The 16523-nt window shown below is 38.8% G+C and overlaps 2 protein-coding genes across 2 annotated transcripts in view; both read right to left on the bottom strand.

The window, feature by feature from the left end:
- The window catches only part of kdm4b (lysine (K)-specific demethylase 4B), a 56000-nt gene extending 54283 nt beyond the window's left edge, over positions 1-1717 (bottom strand). Inside the window, exon 1 of the mRNA XM_084723203.1 lies at positions 1561-1717. The gene's annotated coding sequence lies outside the window, so the exon portion shown is untranslated. The remainder of the gene's footprint in view (positions 1-1560) is intronic.
- A 654-nt stretch (positions 1718-2371) lies between these two features.
- Positions 2372-16345, bottom strand: uhrf1 (ubiquitin-like with PHD and ring finger domains 1). The gene is made up of 17 exons (XM_084723204.1): positions 16207-16345; positions 14104-14266; positions 13367-13633; positions 11539-11693; positions 10555-10770; positions 10063-10178; positions 9715-9901; positions 9265-9388; positions 8851-8958; positions 8623-8727; positions 8338-8444; positions 8072-8234; positions 7655-7792; positions 6500-6602; positions 6165-6313; positions 4872-4970; positions 2372-4208 (listed from the first exon to the last, which is right to left on the bottom strand). The coding sequence occupies exons 2-17, from the start codon at positions 14254-14256 to the stop codon at positions 4062-4064; spliced, it is 2337 nt and encodes a 778-aa protein (XP_084579330.1). The 5' UTR covers positions 14257-14266; positions 16207-16345; the 3' UTR covers positions 2372-4061.
- Between the last annotated feature and the right edge of the window lie 178 nt (positions 16346-16523).

Genomic DNA, 16523 nt, shown 5'->3' with positions numbered 1-16523 from the left:
TTACTAAGTATGTAATGTGGATATAATGAATAAGTGGATGAAGGCAAATAATAGAATAGCTAGAACAGTCTGATGAGTTCATAAAATTTAATCATTTTACTGTAATGGTAATGCAGCCTTTAAAACCAGAAAAAAGAAACCACTTAGGGCATATCATGATATAACAATATCTAAAATCTAAGATGATATTTAGTCTATTGTCACAATAACATACAATGTAATATGAATATATTCCCAAGCCTACTTGAACGCTTCAAGAGAGAATTGCAATACATCAAAGACCCAATAGTTTTTGTAATTTTCCCCATCTTGAGACAAGTGATTAAAAAAATCAACTTGTTCCACACATGGGTGACAAGACATTATCTGATTCAAGATGAACTTAAATGGCATTAGCACTGTCAACCACACAGCAACGACACTGAATCCTGTCCCCACCTGCAATGAATTACCACTACATACACACATATATAATATGCACAGCTTTCATCCATTTCTCTCCCAAAACGCAACATCAACTCTAAACTGGACTTTCTTATTTGTACTGTGAGTTCAAACTACAAGGTAAAAGCAAATGAGCAAATGGAGACGATCCAGCAAGTCATTTGCATGAAGCCTAATCACCCCAGAGAGCAGGAAACATGTCGTGTGCTTAAAAACGACAAAGCCAGGTTTCAAGCAGCTGGATGAAAAGGTAGGTATGTTTTGCTGAATTTACTATGTCTGTAAATAAAGTACACTCCAACATAATACTGTTTCCTGCTCAGTGACTGAGATAGCCCTGCCTTCCAAAATAACTAGCCATTCATAACCAGACCCAAATAACAACTTACAGGTAAGTGTTACTTTAACAAGTAACTCTAACTCATCCAAAATTTCATAATCTTGTTTCATAAGCAAAGACCCTCTTTCTAACCAGGACTAACCAATTCAGATGATGGAAGGCCACATGACCCCCAGCTGTCTAACCACAACAAAATAGGGGCCTACACAGCCCCTTTAACTCCATCTGGGCCTGAAACTAGTTTCAATACTGCAGCACGCTGCTCTCCCTTAATAAGTAATGAGCTGCTAGTACCGCATTTGTCCCCTTTATAGCGAATTCATTTCACTGACTTGATAAGAGTAAAACGACGCTGCTCTCTTTGAAAGGAGCCGTTGTTACAAGCTGATCCTGCTGCAGCCAAGGGCGAAGATGGCTCTGCACAACTAACATTAACGTTGACTGTTAGCATTCTATCTCTGATGGCAACGAACAAAAAGCTGTAAGCTGAAGCGCTTTAAAATGTGTAGCTACAATATGCAACTCACATTCAAATGCCTTAATCAAAGGTGTAAAACTACGCAAAAGCAACCGTTTAAGCAGAACCACACTTAGCCGTGTCTTCACGTTTATGTGTTCTTAGCTAACATCGGCTAGCTTCTAGCTAGCGTTAGCTACTTCCATATCTGCATTTAGAAAAAACAAAACACCGCGACGACGGACAGCACACATCACAATTACACGAGAATACGCTCTGTTTAGTTGAATAAAATGAATCCCGTTAGAAGAAATATTACCTCCTGCGGCAAAGTATCGCCCTCTCCCTCCTTTGATCAGTCAATTTGGTTCGGTTTTGTTAAAATTCCCTGGATCGATTTTCCTCTAACATTAGCAAACTGGGGCTATTCGGAGTCACGCCCACCCCAGAAAGTACGCCTTGCGATTGGTTGCCTTACCCGGATGATATAATGCTTTGTCACAAATCCGACGCTGTGGTTGGTTCATTCTGTTATAGACTCTCAGACAAACCAATTAAAATAGGCTTACTACTACTATGCGTCCCAGGTGCTCGTATGTGCACGCTCCTCACGTAGACACTGCCGGGTTCGCAAACGGCTGTTATGCCCCATTGCCCATAAGAAAAAGAAAATACCCCGGTGCAAGTAAACATCTTTTAGTAGGAAACCTGTGAGTTTAACAGTTTGTCGAAAACGCCGAACATTGTGTTCTATCTTAAAATAAGATCCAACTTTAAAAAAAAAATCCGATTTGTTAATGACTGCAATTAATGATTATTGTTGATTAATCTGACGATTATCCCCATTATCCGATTGTTTGGTCTATAACAGACCTAAAAATGGTGAAAACTGTCAAGTGTTTCCTAAAGGTCAAGATTACATCCACAACCCAGATTCAGTTTACTTTCAGGAGACAGGAAAATATTCACATTTTTGAGAATTTTGACTCTTACTCAAACCAATTACTCAAAAGCTCTAGTTGCATACTTAAAATTAGAACTAAAAGGCACAGACAGATCATTACTTGAATCAAGGTCATAGCTAAACCCTTAAAGACAGGTACAGAAGATCAGTTTCCATCAGTACACAGTCATTTTCACTTTTTTATTGAATAACACTGAAAATGTATTGACAAATCTTTGCACCAAACATGTGCAAGCAATTCTAAAACTACATATCAAAACTAAAATGGACTAAAAATTATACAATTTCTGAAAATATACATTTCCCAGTCTATGCAAATCTTTGTCTCCCTATTGAAACTCAAAATGCTGGCATGTGGATGGACACTGTCACACACTGCTGTTGAAATTCAACACCATATATTCATAAAAGACAAAAGAAACAGCAGAATATATAACAAATTCAGATAATTTAGCTGACTCAATATCAAATTTCAGGAGCACTGTGTGGAAATACATTAACGCTCTAACTTAATGCCAGCATTTTGTTTAGTTTTTTTTAAATGGAGGTCAGATATCACAAGTGACCACAGGAGACAAAAAGAACAACCCCCCACACAGATGGCAGTGATAGATTATAAAAAGATGAAAAAGTACAAATTTTAATTTTATCAAAAAATACAAATAAAGTTTCTAAACTCAATTATGTTCGAGTATCAGGGACAATGTCTAAAGAGCTAGATAGATGGGAGTTCTACATTACACTCTTGGTTAAGCACTTGTTTCTTTGGGATTTATAAAAGTGAACCTTTTTAAAAACGGGGAAATCCAAATCTATCAGCACAGAATATAATTGCCTTAAAGAATCAATTGTGTTCAGCTTTCAAGGTTATATTAAAACCATTTTGACTTTTGAACCAACTCTCTCAAGCGTCATATACAAATATAGAATTACTGCGTGAAAATATTTGAGGAACCGATACGTGTTAGGAAAGCCAACCTCATTTGATGACACCGCTCCCCAACAAGACACTAACTGGTTCAGTTCGTGCTTCTATGCTTGGTCTCATCTACATTTAATAGAGCAGCTTTAGTTTCAGAAAGGCGCTTTTCTCACAAAATGTCATGTTTGTGCAATTTCAACCATCTGAACATGCCAGGACAAACAGAAAATGTCACATTTGGATGCCTGTCAAGACAGTGTCATCTCGTCTAGTTTGTCAACTGATTTAACAGGAAATTGAGCAGATTGTGTTTGTAAACAGAGAAACAGAACAAGCAGGAGACTTTTTTTAAGTACAGTACAGACCAGTTTATAGCTATAAGAGATGCATAACGGCCTTTAAGGTCATATCTGACTATAACAATGGCATGATCAGATTTTTTAAAATTGCATCAAAATGACAACCAACCACAGCCAAACTAATGGCAGACCAGCTAATTTCCAGCTTCTAATAACAACCAAGAACAAAAAAAAACTTCCAAACAAGTTGGGCACAAACAGCTAAACCACTTTTGATGTAATGCTCTCTTAAGGAGTGCTAAACATGGAGGGATTTAGTTAAAAGTAACAAACATTTTACATTATGGATAATATTAGCATTAGTTAATGGAACAAAACGAAACGCTGGGAGTAAAAATCACGGGTCAAGATATTAACGGAGTAATGGTACAGTTACAAAGGAATTTTCAGTTCATTAACTACACATCATGGCAGATCCAACGTGAAAAAATGGTAGCACTGAAGTCCACAAAAATTGTAGTTTTATAATCATAAAAAATATATTAAGAGAAACTGATTCTTTATTGCCTCTACTGAAAATTCCCCTTACAGTTTACATCGCGTTTCCTCAAGGGCTGGGTAGGCAGAACCAATGATCATCGCCCGTTGCTGTACCCTGGGAAAAACTGACTTAGAATGTCTTGCAGGGATTTGTTGACGGTCATGGAGTAGTTCTTGCCCAGGTCGTGCCTGCAGGCCGGGCAGGTGTACACCTCTGCTTTGAAGGACCGCTGAAGGCATTCCTGTAGGAAAAAAGAAATAACAGAAATATCAACTTATGTTTCATAACCTTCTTTAGTGGGTCTTTACAGTCCATTTGATAGTTTCAGTGACATTTGACAGAGGTGGGTGTATAATGGGAATGTGCCAATAGATTGAAAGCTACTATAGCTTAAGGGTGGAAGGAGAAGAAAAGATTCTCAAGTACTGTGATTCTTTACTTTTCCTAAAATCAATTTATTAATTTAGTAATAATAAAGAACATAAAGAATGACTGGCATATGATGTGCATTGCACATGCTGTAAGTGTATGATTCACTTTTCCCCCATGGTCTAATGTAAAAAATAGTATCAAATGGGAGATAAGCATATCATCTGAGCCCTACTACAGCTACCACAATGCTTAAGGTAACCATTCTTTGAAAACTGGAAATCAAATGAAGTATTCCATTGGCATCAGTATCACATCCCTCTATTGTTTTATAGATAGAATATAGATGAATAATTGATAATTTGTAAAAAAAAAAAAAAAAGTTTACAGACTGAAAGCCCATCATTTTGAATTGCAATTTATCCATGGAGCCCACTTTAGGTTTTGCAGCTGCTACTGAGTTGCAAATCCATCAACTTTCCAAAGTTTACAGTCACGCCGGATCCCAAAATTTGAGACAACGTCAGTTTCTTACCCTGCAGACATTGTGTTGGCACTCTGTGGTGATGGGCTGAAAGACCACTTCTTGGCAGCAAATGCAGAGGAAAACTTCTTCAACTTTGTTCAAGAATTTCTGCAGAAAAACAAAAACATTAATATTTATGAAAACACATTACAAACTGTTCTGAAAAAGCCCAGAGCAGAAGGTTTAAAGCACAGTAGCTTTTAGTGACAGACACAGCCTTCTGCTATTTCATTTTGTGTTTGTAATTTTTCCTGAGCACTTCAATTATTTGCAAAATTTTCAACAAGCTCCTCTGTTGCTCCTTAACAAAATACTCATGTGGAGAAAACTCATTCACACTGTGTCAGTGCTAGACCTTTCTACCACTTGAATCCAAAGTTCCAATAATCACACAAACCAAACCTTCAGCTGCTATAAGCAGCACAGTCTTGTTGTCAATAGACCTTTATATGCAGGAACACTGTTGCAATAGCATGTATTCCTGACAATCATACTTATTTGTTTCCAAGGTATAACATGCTGGACATATTTGTCATCAACTTATATCACACTAATTGGATGCATTAAGAATGGCTTGTTGTAAATATGTTATGCTGGGGCTTCCTTTAAACTCTACACCACTTATTTATCACTACAAATTATTATTGCCTAAATGTCACAGAATTTGAGTTAGTTTCAGTTTTACATTGCATTCCCCTGACACTACTTTACAGCATGTTGAGGCTGATAATGATGGCACAACACAGAAAATAGGTTAAGCATTAGCAAATTCCTTGAACTCTGCATCACATTTGTTCTTCAGATGCGTTATCAGATGGCTCGTGTGGAAGGAGCTACTCTTCGTGAAGTGATACTGGAGTAGTTTTACAAGTATGAGCACATTAGCATAGTGTTGGACCAATACTGTATGATACTGTATCAGTGCATCACTACAACCCTTCCCTACAAAGCCGAACTGCGGTAGCTTCAAATGGTACAACTAAGAAAAATGGCTTTAAAGTTATTTCACTATGCTTAATTTTTGGTTACAGCAATTCTAAACCATTATTTCTGTAAAACAAAGCAAAATTGAACCCTAAGGGGAACCCCTGTTTCTCAGTTGGTAGGTAGCTGTCAAAAAACCCTGAAACTTTATCACAAGATCAAACAGACGAACAGGTTCACTTCCAGTTTTAACTCAGTTTCAACCAAAAAAATAATGTAGTTACTGAGGCTGAGGCTAGTCTTTGGACAGCAGCACAGCCCCCACCCCCACCCCCAACACATAACCTCAAACTTCACCCAACAAAAAGGCTTCCTCACCGGTCCAAGTGACAGTGACCCCATGGCTTCATCCCACACTTTCTTATTTGCCTCATCGTTCTTGATGAGGGCTTTCTGCTCCTTGGTGAGCTTGTACACTTCTACTTTTATTTTCTTCGGAGTCTTGGCTGGTGAGGACTTGTTGGAATCTGACAGAAAGAAACACATTTTAAATTCACAAAGGAGTTGTGGAGTAGACAAAGTGGCCGATTATATGCTTAGGTATGCATGTCTCATGGATGATTCACAGCAGGCTTGTAAGAACTTCTGTTGAACAATACAGTAGGTGAAAGTGAAAGTAAACACACTGACACCCTTCTACACACGCAACTTACCGCTGCCCTGAGATTTTCTCTTCCTCTTTGCTTTGCTTGGTGTCTCCACCTCCTCTTCCACTTCATTTTTGTTCTCCTTTTCTTTCTGATAACCAGCAGGATACTGCAACAAGATCAAGCCCATATACCTGAAGTTATGCTATTGTTTAGGATCAGCTCAAAACACATCGAATGCTTGCATTCACTTTAACATGTTCTTCAGCAGGTTAACATGGACTTCAGAGTTTCACACACTACCACATAATTAGTTTAAGAGTTTGAATATTAACATGCTAAATTTACATGTTAGTTCATTGTTGAGAAACTATGCAAACAGTAGCATAAGTCCAAGTTTTATTGTTTGATATATATGTTCAGTGAGACATGTCTTCCTTCAAATTATGTCAAATTCATTTAAAATCCATTAAAAATCTAAGATGTATGAAAGGTTTTGCACAATTCATGCTTAAACATGAAAGAGGAAATAAGGATTTTTCCCCTGTCATTTTATTTTAAGTCAAAACTGTGTTAAAAGTATCCAGTTTTTAGCCATGAACCTTATATTTTGTTTCTAATTTAATTGGGAGCTGATCATATCCCAGCATCACTGAAAACAACCACACATGTATATCAGAAAAAGTGAGTGAGTACAAACAGCTAGTAGTTTATTATGTAAATGAACGGTTTTGAAATCGTATATGCCATCATGTTGCCAAATAACTGAGAGAAGATTGTAGCTAGATAACATAGCTCATACGAGCCAAAAAATTTTTTTACAGCAACTGTGCAGCCTCATTAAGTCAGTGTGTGCATGGAAAAGATGAATGTAGCTATAAAGTTGTGGTTTCCTTATGAACTGACAAACTTTTCTCCATAACAACATCAGTGCATAACCACACAAACACACACAGACACACACACAGACAGACAGACAGACAGACACAGACAGACACACACAGTGACAGATGAACGGAATACTCCGTACTTCTATGATCACTTTTTATTTTTAGAAATACATTTTAGAAAACACAATAGGAGCAATAGTCTGGAAACAATTTTTTTTCCATACTCTTTTTTCTGTACTTATCCAGACTTAAAAATGACTGAAATCCACTTCAATACATTTTCATACTGTGTAGAAACCCTGTATAATTTAGACTGAAGGATCAGCTCTACCTGCATGGTGAGGCCGAGCTTCTTGATGCGGTCCTTGCCGTCTCTGGTCCATGGTGCCGGCTCATCATCATCACGCTTCAGGAGATACCGCCAGACCAAGAAGCCAGACTTGCCCTTGTCTGGCCAATACTTCACCACCTGAAGGAAGTCAACGACACCAAGTAAAACTACAAATAGATACCCAAAGGTACAAGATCATTAATCAAACATTTAAGTTATTCAAACTAGAGCTAGCCGTTGGCAGCACTGGTGAGGATCACCAATTCATCGTATTTCTTTTAGCAGATCTTTGCAGTTGAATAGTCAACACAATGAATTGTCACACCCCATGATTCAATAGCTGGTCTAATGTTGTATCTTCAGCCAGTTTTACAACTCCAAAGCACATACACAAACACATTCAGTATTCCTTCATACCTTATATATGCCATCATAACGGTTTCCTTCCTCAGGGGAGTATTTACTGTGCTTGCGACCCTTGCAGCTACGCACGACTCTAACAGATTTACCCTCCTTCCAGTTCTTGGACTCGGCTCCGTGTTTGTCATTGACAGGGACATTGCAGTTCAGAGCCAGTGCCCTGGTGAGAACCAGACAATTTAGGTATGCAAAAGAATTCAACACAAACTGAGACATTATGTTGATTAAAGGTAGTTAGAATGTGATGCCCTTTAGTATCATACCTGTTCATGTGGGTAAGTGTCTGATCACATGATTGCTCCGCAGTCCTCTTGTTTCCAGAAAGATCTCGCCCTCCAGAGCCCGTGTAAGTGAACTCATTACCATCATCCTACAATGTAAGACACATGGCAATTATGCACATTAAAACTACAGGGAAGTCATAATTAGACTGCAAATTTGTGATATTGGGCTACATAAATAAAACTGACTTGGCTTTATAACCTCATTAAAAGTTATCCTCCCCAACTTTTATATATTACTGAAATTAAAATAAGACAAAAACATACCACATCATCTTCATAACCTCCTGCCAGGACCAGAGAATAGGCACCATCATTGCTCCTGCCATGAATTCCAGCAACATGTGGCCTGTGGACGCCAGATTCACTGACCTAAAAGAGTCAAAGAGTTGAAACAATATTGTTGGCCACTGCAATAAATGACCACACAAAACCTTTGTATCGTTTATGCACTACATATGTTGCAACAGCTACGATTCAGATGTGTGTACTGACCTGCACTCTGAACTTCCACAGGGAACCTACGGGGATACCAGGGATCGGGCCGTAGTGGTTGGATGGGACGATGGTGCACTGCTTGGTTCGACCAACACAGGCCATTCCCTGGAGGGGGCGGAGTACATCATTTGTATATTAAAGTGTTGGTGTTAAACATGAAGTTTGGTGTTGTATCTACTTGTTTACAAGGACAGTGAGCACGTAAGCTCCAAGGTTATTTCTCACAACACACTATTCTACTGTAACTAGTGCCAACATAAGATTATTTATAAAGTTGTGCGTTGGTAGACAATATTCATTGTTTCAATTCAACAACAGTAAGAACCAACAGTTTTAATGTCTCTTAAATCATAATTTAAAAGACCTAAATACAATTTAAAAAAGTTGTTTTGCATGTTTGGCAGCACTCACCTTGCCCCAGTCCCTCTGGCTGGAAGAGCTGGCAGAAGCCATCTTAGCTTTCTTCTTGCTCTCCTTCAGTTTCTCTCCAGCCAAAACAACCTCACTGGAGTCATTACGGCAACCTGGGCAATACCTGAGACAGAATGATATGCACAGTAAGGGTCATGTCCAGCACAACAATTCGATAACAGAAGAGAATATTACAAAGACTGCCTGGAATCTGGGTGCTGGCCTACTGATTTACAAAACAGACTCATGAGTGTTTTGATTCATTTAGACACCTCTGACACTTCATGACTTGTCTACACTGAGGTAAACAGTGAGTGCATAAAAAAAAAAAAGCCATTACAATTACGTGTCACCATTGCGTCATATCGCTCTTTAATCATCAACATATATCTACTCATTTCCAAAGTTCAAACAAATGTTTATATAGCAATATATTTAATGAATACTGACCAGTCCTCGTCATCTGGGATGGAGGTGAGTGGAGGGTTCAGGCAATAAGTGTGAAAGGCCATGTCACATTCATCACACAGCAGCTGTTTGTCAGGATCCTGCTTGATGCCACAGATGTGGCAGTTACACCACGTGCAGTTCTTTTTAGGATCATCCTTACAGCGCTTGCACTCAGGTCCATTTGATCCTGAATAAAGACACACATTTATATCATGTTATAAGGCAGGTGTCATAAACTAATTATCAACTGTTGAAGTTTCAAAATCTTGATGATTCACAAATCTAAATTCCTTACAGTGCCAATAGCTACGAACATGCTTAATTTAAACATTTCATCCTTCAACCTACTTTTTAGTGGACTCTCAGTTCCGAGTGGGGTGTCGCTCAGAGACCCAGGCTCCTCAATTTTGTAGATTTCGGTCAGGAACATGATGCGGCAGTCATTAAGAGAGTCACCAGCATCACTGCAAAACAAACAGGCAAATTAGCAGGGAACTGCACCGACAAACAAGTTTCTCTATGCAAAATACTATCGCAAAGAGAGAAGTACATATTTTTTCCTCTTTGTGAATGAGATACAAACACACAGACAGTGGTGAACAGCAACTTCAAATGTTACTAGTACATAGTATCACATTCTGCAATCTAATTTGATACTACAGCAGGAAATAACTGTCTGCCCACCTGCTCCTGTGGCATGCAAAAACCCAACAAATTTTGATATACAGATAAAAATGAGAGCACAAGATGATCACCTGCCAGACAGCAGGCTCAGCAGATTTTTAATTTGTGGCAGCTCCTGCACAATGCTACAACAAAGACATGCAACAAAGCTCCTACCCGAGGATAATCTTGGCATAGATCTCTCTCAGGGTGCGCGTCTCCCTCTTCCTCTGGATCTCAGCGTCATACCAGTAGCCGCGCTCCTTGGGGTCATCCGGGTTGTAGTTGACCATGACGATCATTCCAGCCTCCAGTTGGTGCCACTGGTACACCGTGCGGGCCCGTGGACGAACATCCTTGGCCAGCAGCTGAATCACCCCGTTCTCCGGGTAGCTGTGATAATAAATGTGATGGCATGTCAGTTTGCAGTTCAGAGGTGAGCCACACACCACCCACAGGTGCTTCCTACACCTCCACTGTGCTGCCTGGAAGTGCAGTAGGTTTGAACAACTACACCACTCAGATTAATGTTCCTCCAGCACTAACACACTTGCAAGCTTACCAGTACAAGAGTGCCTTTCAAGGAGGGTTAAGCCAGAGATACCACAGAAAACCAAAAGCCTCAACTGTTAGGGCTACTCACTACTTAAAAGTTACATTTTATTTCAATGTCAATTTAGCTCACAATGAAGATTTCAAAGCCATTGCCATGTTTAGTCATTCCGTCTGACGTCTGACCACCATTTGTAGTGAACAAATGGACTACTGGATTGTCATTGTTATCAGTTATAATGTTGTGCTGTGTGATTGTAGTCTTTAACATTTTCTCTGATGAAACCAGTTACTTTCTCTTTCTGCAACTATAATTCCTGACAAACAAAACAAAGATTTACATGAGGATGTTATTGATTTATGATAATCATTTTGGCTGGGCTTAACAGTTTGATTTTCACAATAACAACAATACTAATATTAATACTAATATTAATACTACTACTACTACTACTACTACTACTACTACTACTACTACTAACAATAACAATAACAATAACAATAACAATAATGTGACAGTTTTGTGAGACAAGAATCTAGTCAGAGTGTTTACTGATGGACATAGTTTCGGAAAAATTGATTAGGACTAATAGAAAAAAGGATTCTTACTCTTCATATTTAACATGGTACAGTATCTCCTCCTCTGCTGGCTGTTCCTCTGCATCCTCCTCTTTAGGTGTCTTCGTCGTCTTGGTGACATTCACAATCTGGGCCTCAAACCATGCCCCCATGTTCAAGTCCCTTGCGTCCACCATCTCATTTATCTTCAAAACCAGACAAGAAACGGTTAGATCTTGGGGGACATTTTAAGTCACGTTTCAGCACAACTGCTAACAGCATAACGCATCTCATGTGTTCTTGAAAAGCTGAGTTTGTTTATTGCCAAATGGCTTATCAGAATATCTCAAGTCTTGTCAGGCTTTCATCTTTACATGCAGAATTTCAAAACATGGAGTCAAATTACACATTTTCAATGTCTGAAAGAGGATAGGAGAAGAAAAGGAGACAGAACACATTCCAGCAACTATACCCCCATTTTATACAAGTCTCCTCTGTTTTTACAGCCACGCCAAGTGTTCACCATATGAACAACCACCTCAGCCCTGTTAGTTGGACGATGAAGTGGACAATAAAAAGACAAAAAGTCTGCAAAGGTGCCAAACTACTGGACTTCACATTTTTGCAAATATTATTGTAGTCATTCACACAAAACTCTACTGCATTTTCCACATGCAGTCATAGTAAATTTAGACAAACATCACAAAAATTGACATCAAAATAAAGATGTGGGAATGTTAAACGGTTAACTGCTCACACAGTGATATAAATCACATACATAGTATGACCGCAAATTTCTCACATACATTAGTAGTAGTTCATGCTCTACCACCTCACAAATCAAAAACAGTTATGTTGTAGTCACACTCAAACTTGGAGTGTAAAGTCAGCCATCAGAGAGGGAGGAGGTGTGATATTGTTTGAAATGTGCACAATTATGTCCAGATTCACACACACTCTCCTGGAAGGCACTGCACTCACTATGCACACAAAAGTTCTATATATAATAAAAAAAAGAGAACTAGGAAGAAGTTCAAACTCTGGCTCCTTTATCACCCCCACACAGCGGGCCAATCACCGTATGATGTGTGTGAATGTTAGAGCCTCCATTTCCAGACATTGCTGTCAGACACAGCTGTCAGAAAGATATGGGAGGAGGGGGTTTCCAAAGGTATTCAACAATCTGACAAATAATTCTGAAGAACTATACTGACAGCTAGGGACGAAACTGTTACCACTTTCAAAATAAACCACAGTAAATATTTTCCAACGGTTTGTATTGTGTTTTTTAAATTATAATAAAACCCATATTTGATTACCGTTCTTTGAACACCTCATTGTAAATAGCTACCAATAACAGTAATGATAATTTTTGGTCACCATCATGATGTTTATACTGATTTATGTCAACTGGGAGCTTAAGTATCCATAGTGATGGATATGTCCTACTTATAGTGAAGGGTAGCAAGAGTAGCCAACACAACTGAATATAATAACTTAATGTTAAGTGTTGCACACTGAAATAAAGATAATTATCTTGAGGTATCACAGGACTACAGTTGTTATTAGAAGCAGCAATACAAAGAACTTTTTTATAATCAAACCTCGAAATTAAACATGTTCAAAAGTACAACAGAAGTCCTAGATGGGCCCCAGCATGTTAAACCCACACCGGTCATTGATCTAATTGGGTCAACACGTGTAATTTGACCATGCTTCATTACCTCTTCCCAACTTGGACTGAATGCAGGTCGTACACTACCTCTCACCACTTAACTACAGAAATATTCAATATCCCCCTTCACCACGAAGCAACAGTAACAAATAACTACTAAATATTAACACTTAATTTGATCCAACCATTGGCTTTAAAACCCACCTTGTAAAATCCAAACCCCGGATCAATGAGCTCTGGGGTGTTTATCTGGGCAGAGGTGCCAGCGGCCTGACTCTCGACCTCGCCGTGAGTTGAGCTCTTGTCAGACTCACTCTGGGTTGAGCCACAACCAGAATCAGAGTCGGAGAGCTCAGCTTCTTTGTCCTTGCTTTTGATGACATCAACAGGGGGCGCCTTCTGTCTAACAAGCAGCTGCACTATGTCGTTAAGGCCCACGTTGTAGTCAAATATGGTGTGGCCATCCTCCATCTGATTAAAAAAAAACAAAAAATATGACAAGGTTATAAGAAGAAAAGTAGTGCTTCCCATTTTCCTTTTCAGTGGTCACTCATTTTTCCTGATGGTGCCTGTGCACTCGAGAGATATTTTTCATGATAGGAAATTTAAGTTTCTTTAAAATGCTTTGAAGTTAATGCATGCTTTGTATTCCATGAATTTTATGTCTTGGTCATGAGTAAATGTTAAAGCAGAAGTCAAGAATGAGCCAGAATTATCACCCATATTCCTCTCATAATGAATATTTAATGTTAACTGAGATTTAATAAAAACTACAACAAATTACCTCTATTAACTATGGTGAAGAGGTTGCTTTTTAAAAAAAAAACAAAAAAAAACGAATACTTGGCGAGGCTTTCTGAATTGAACTTATCATGACAAAAAATAACACCATGAACATCAAAGATGCATCTCTGAACAAAATTTCAACCATGTTGCCTCACCTGCTTGCCACGGTAGAAAAGCCTCTGTCTCTCTGGCTCCACGTTGAAGAGCTCCGAGATTTTGAGACGCAGCTCATCCACCTTGGTTAGTTTGGACAGGGAATCCACCCGGTGGGTTTCTTTCCCATCCATTGTGCGCACTTGAATCCACATTGCAGCTGCCCTGTGTAAACAGCCAAACAATGACCAGTTATAGCCACAATAATAATTGTAGTTGTTTTACTAGATGCTTGTATGTAATCACAGTGGTCGGTTTTGTTCAACTGGTCACTTGATTGTACACATTTTCACCTCCGGTGTCAGTGATTAGAAGCAAGACAGTTTTGTGTACTTTCTCAAAAGTCTGAGCAGCAACAAAACAAAAGTAATAGACGAAGTAAATGTAGGCCTATAGATCAAACCCAATACTTTAATTTTTTCCCTCCTGGAAAAATAGTGCAGCAGTGCTGTTTTTTGGGTTGGTTTTGCAACAAAATAAGTCATGACTCTTTGTTATGTCAGCATGTATTAAAAGAGGAATATTAAATGATACACTCAATTGTTTATTTTGACTAAGATTTGAAACAAATTTGATGAAACGTGCTCTTACTCTTTATGAGCTGTTTCTATTCTACTTTAAGGCTGCAACTAGCAAGTATTTACAATTTCAATTTATCTGTCAGTCATCATCTCCATTAATTAATTAGTTGCTTGGTTTATACAACGAAAAAAAAGTGAAAATTTCTCATAATTTCCTAGAGCCAAAGGTGATGTCTTCAAATACCTGTAATTTACTTGTACTTCGCGTTGTGTTTCTTTTCTATGTATAATGTCAAAGGTAAATTTCCTTGTATTCTTGTAATGGACAATAGACATTGTCCCTGCAACTGTAATTACGAAGGCCATGCACACACTGAGCTGATCAAACATAGAATTAATATTTTCCTCCTTTTTTTACACTGCAGTCCATACGAAACCAGCATTTTAATACCCTTATCAAAAGCTGCCAATTCCACCATTAATGCTTGGGTCGTTTTTCTTTATGGTCTACACCAAATTAAGTCTAGTGAAAGAATGAATTAAAGGATTCTCTGTAGCAGAAATATGATTATGCCAGTGCGTGGTCCGTGTATTGTAATGCTGTCAGCACTGGGCTGTCACTTCAGCAGAATATGAGAAAGGGAGGGAACAAGCTGATTTAAATACAGTGCGGGAAACTGAGCTGCAGGCCACTCCCAGTTCTTTTAAAAGCAAGCACATCCGGACGGGAGGGAGCGCTAGCAAACAATGTGCCTGTGCTCTCTCACAATAAAACACACCGAAATACTACATTAGATGCAGTTTGTAATCAAATACTAGCATGCTAAAACGATCTTTTGCTCGTATAGACCGTGTTTTTTTATACAATAAGTGGTAAATAGCGAGGCGGACGGCTGCTTTGCTTTTACTTTTTCGCTCTCAGCTGAGGTCCTACTCGCTCTGCTGGCTCGAAATAAACCTGTGAACAAAACATGAGCAATAACATCGAAAAGAAACTACTTCCACCAACACAAGAAGATTTACTTCACCGACACCATTCATTTTTTTTTCAAAATACAGACGAAAACAGCAGCTACTTCCCCGCAAGCCAGTGCGGAAAAAAAAGAAAATAAGCGATCTGTTTAAGGTTAGCGTATTTGTTTTGCTTCACAGGAAGCGGTGGGGTGGCAAAGCTAGTTGAAATGTCACCATGTGCTGCACATTATGCAGCTATACTGCAGATAAACAACACAAGATAACAGAGCTCGTTGTAGTCAAGTTCATCACCCACCCATCAATGCTTAGCCACAGCAAACCACGTTACAACTTATTGTTAGGGAGCTTTCAACTGGTATATTATTAATTAAAAGAAAACAGGGAACATTTAACTGCAAGAAAACAGTCCCAGTGACTAAAAATGTTGGTTTATTTTGATTTTTATATTTAGCTTGCTAGGAAACTTGGTGTATTACCATTCATGAAGTCAAACAGAAACGAGGTAGGACTTTGTCAAGTTAGCTAACCATAGTAAGCTAGCTACTGAGTGAAGATATCAATGAGTACAATTCTAAAAGTTCTTAAAACATGAGAAAAAAGATGACTTACCTGTTTGTTCGTCCAAGAGAAAACAATAAATTGACGTTTAGGCAGTAAAAGCGCACGTTTTACCCCGAATAACTTGAATGCAGGGTTTGCACGACCAACTCTATGCCTTGTTGGAGATCGATCAATGAGTTATTCTTCAAGACTTTCATATCCCGCCTGCTCTAAAAACTCCGCTTCGCCATTGGTTGAGTTCCTCTAAGCAAAATTAGCTCATTGGCTGCCAGAGCTGTCAATCTGGAATGTGACTGGAGCTTAGCCTCAGCGCGCGAAACGACATTCTCGCGGGTGCAGCTCGCCTCCAGGCAGTTATCGCGAGA

This window comes from Lutjanus erythropterus, chromosome 7 (genome assembly GCF_056507025.1).
Source record: "Lutjanus erythropterus isolate fLutEry1 chromosome 7, fLutEry1.hap2, whole genome shotgun sequence".
Classification (NCBI taxonomy): domain Eukaryota; kingdom Metazoa; phylum Chordata; class Actinopteri; order Lutjaniformes; family Lutjanidae; genus Lutjanus; species Lutjanus erythropterus.
This window is presented reverse-complemented; position numbering and strand designations above follow the sequence as displayed.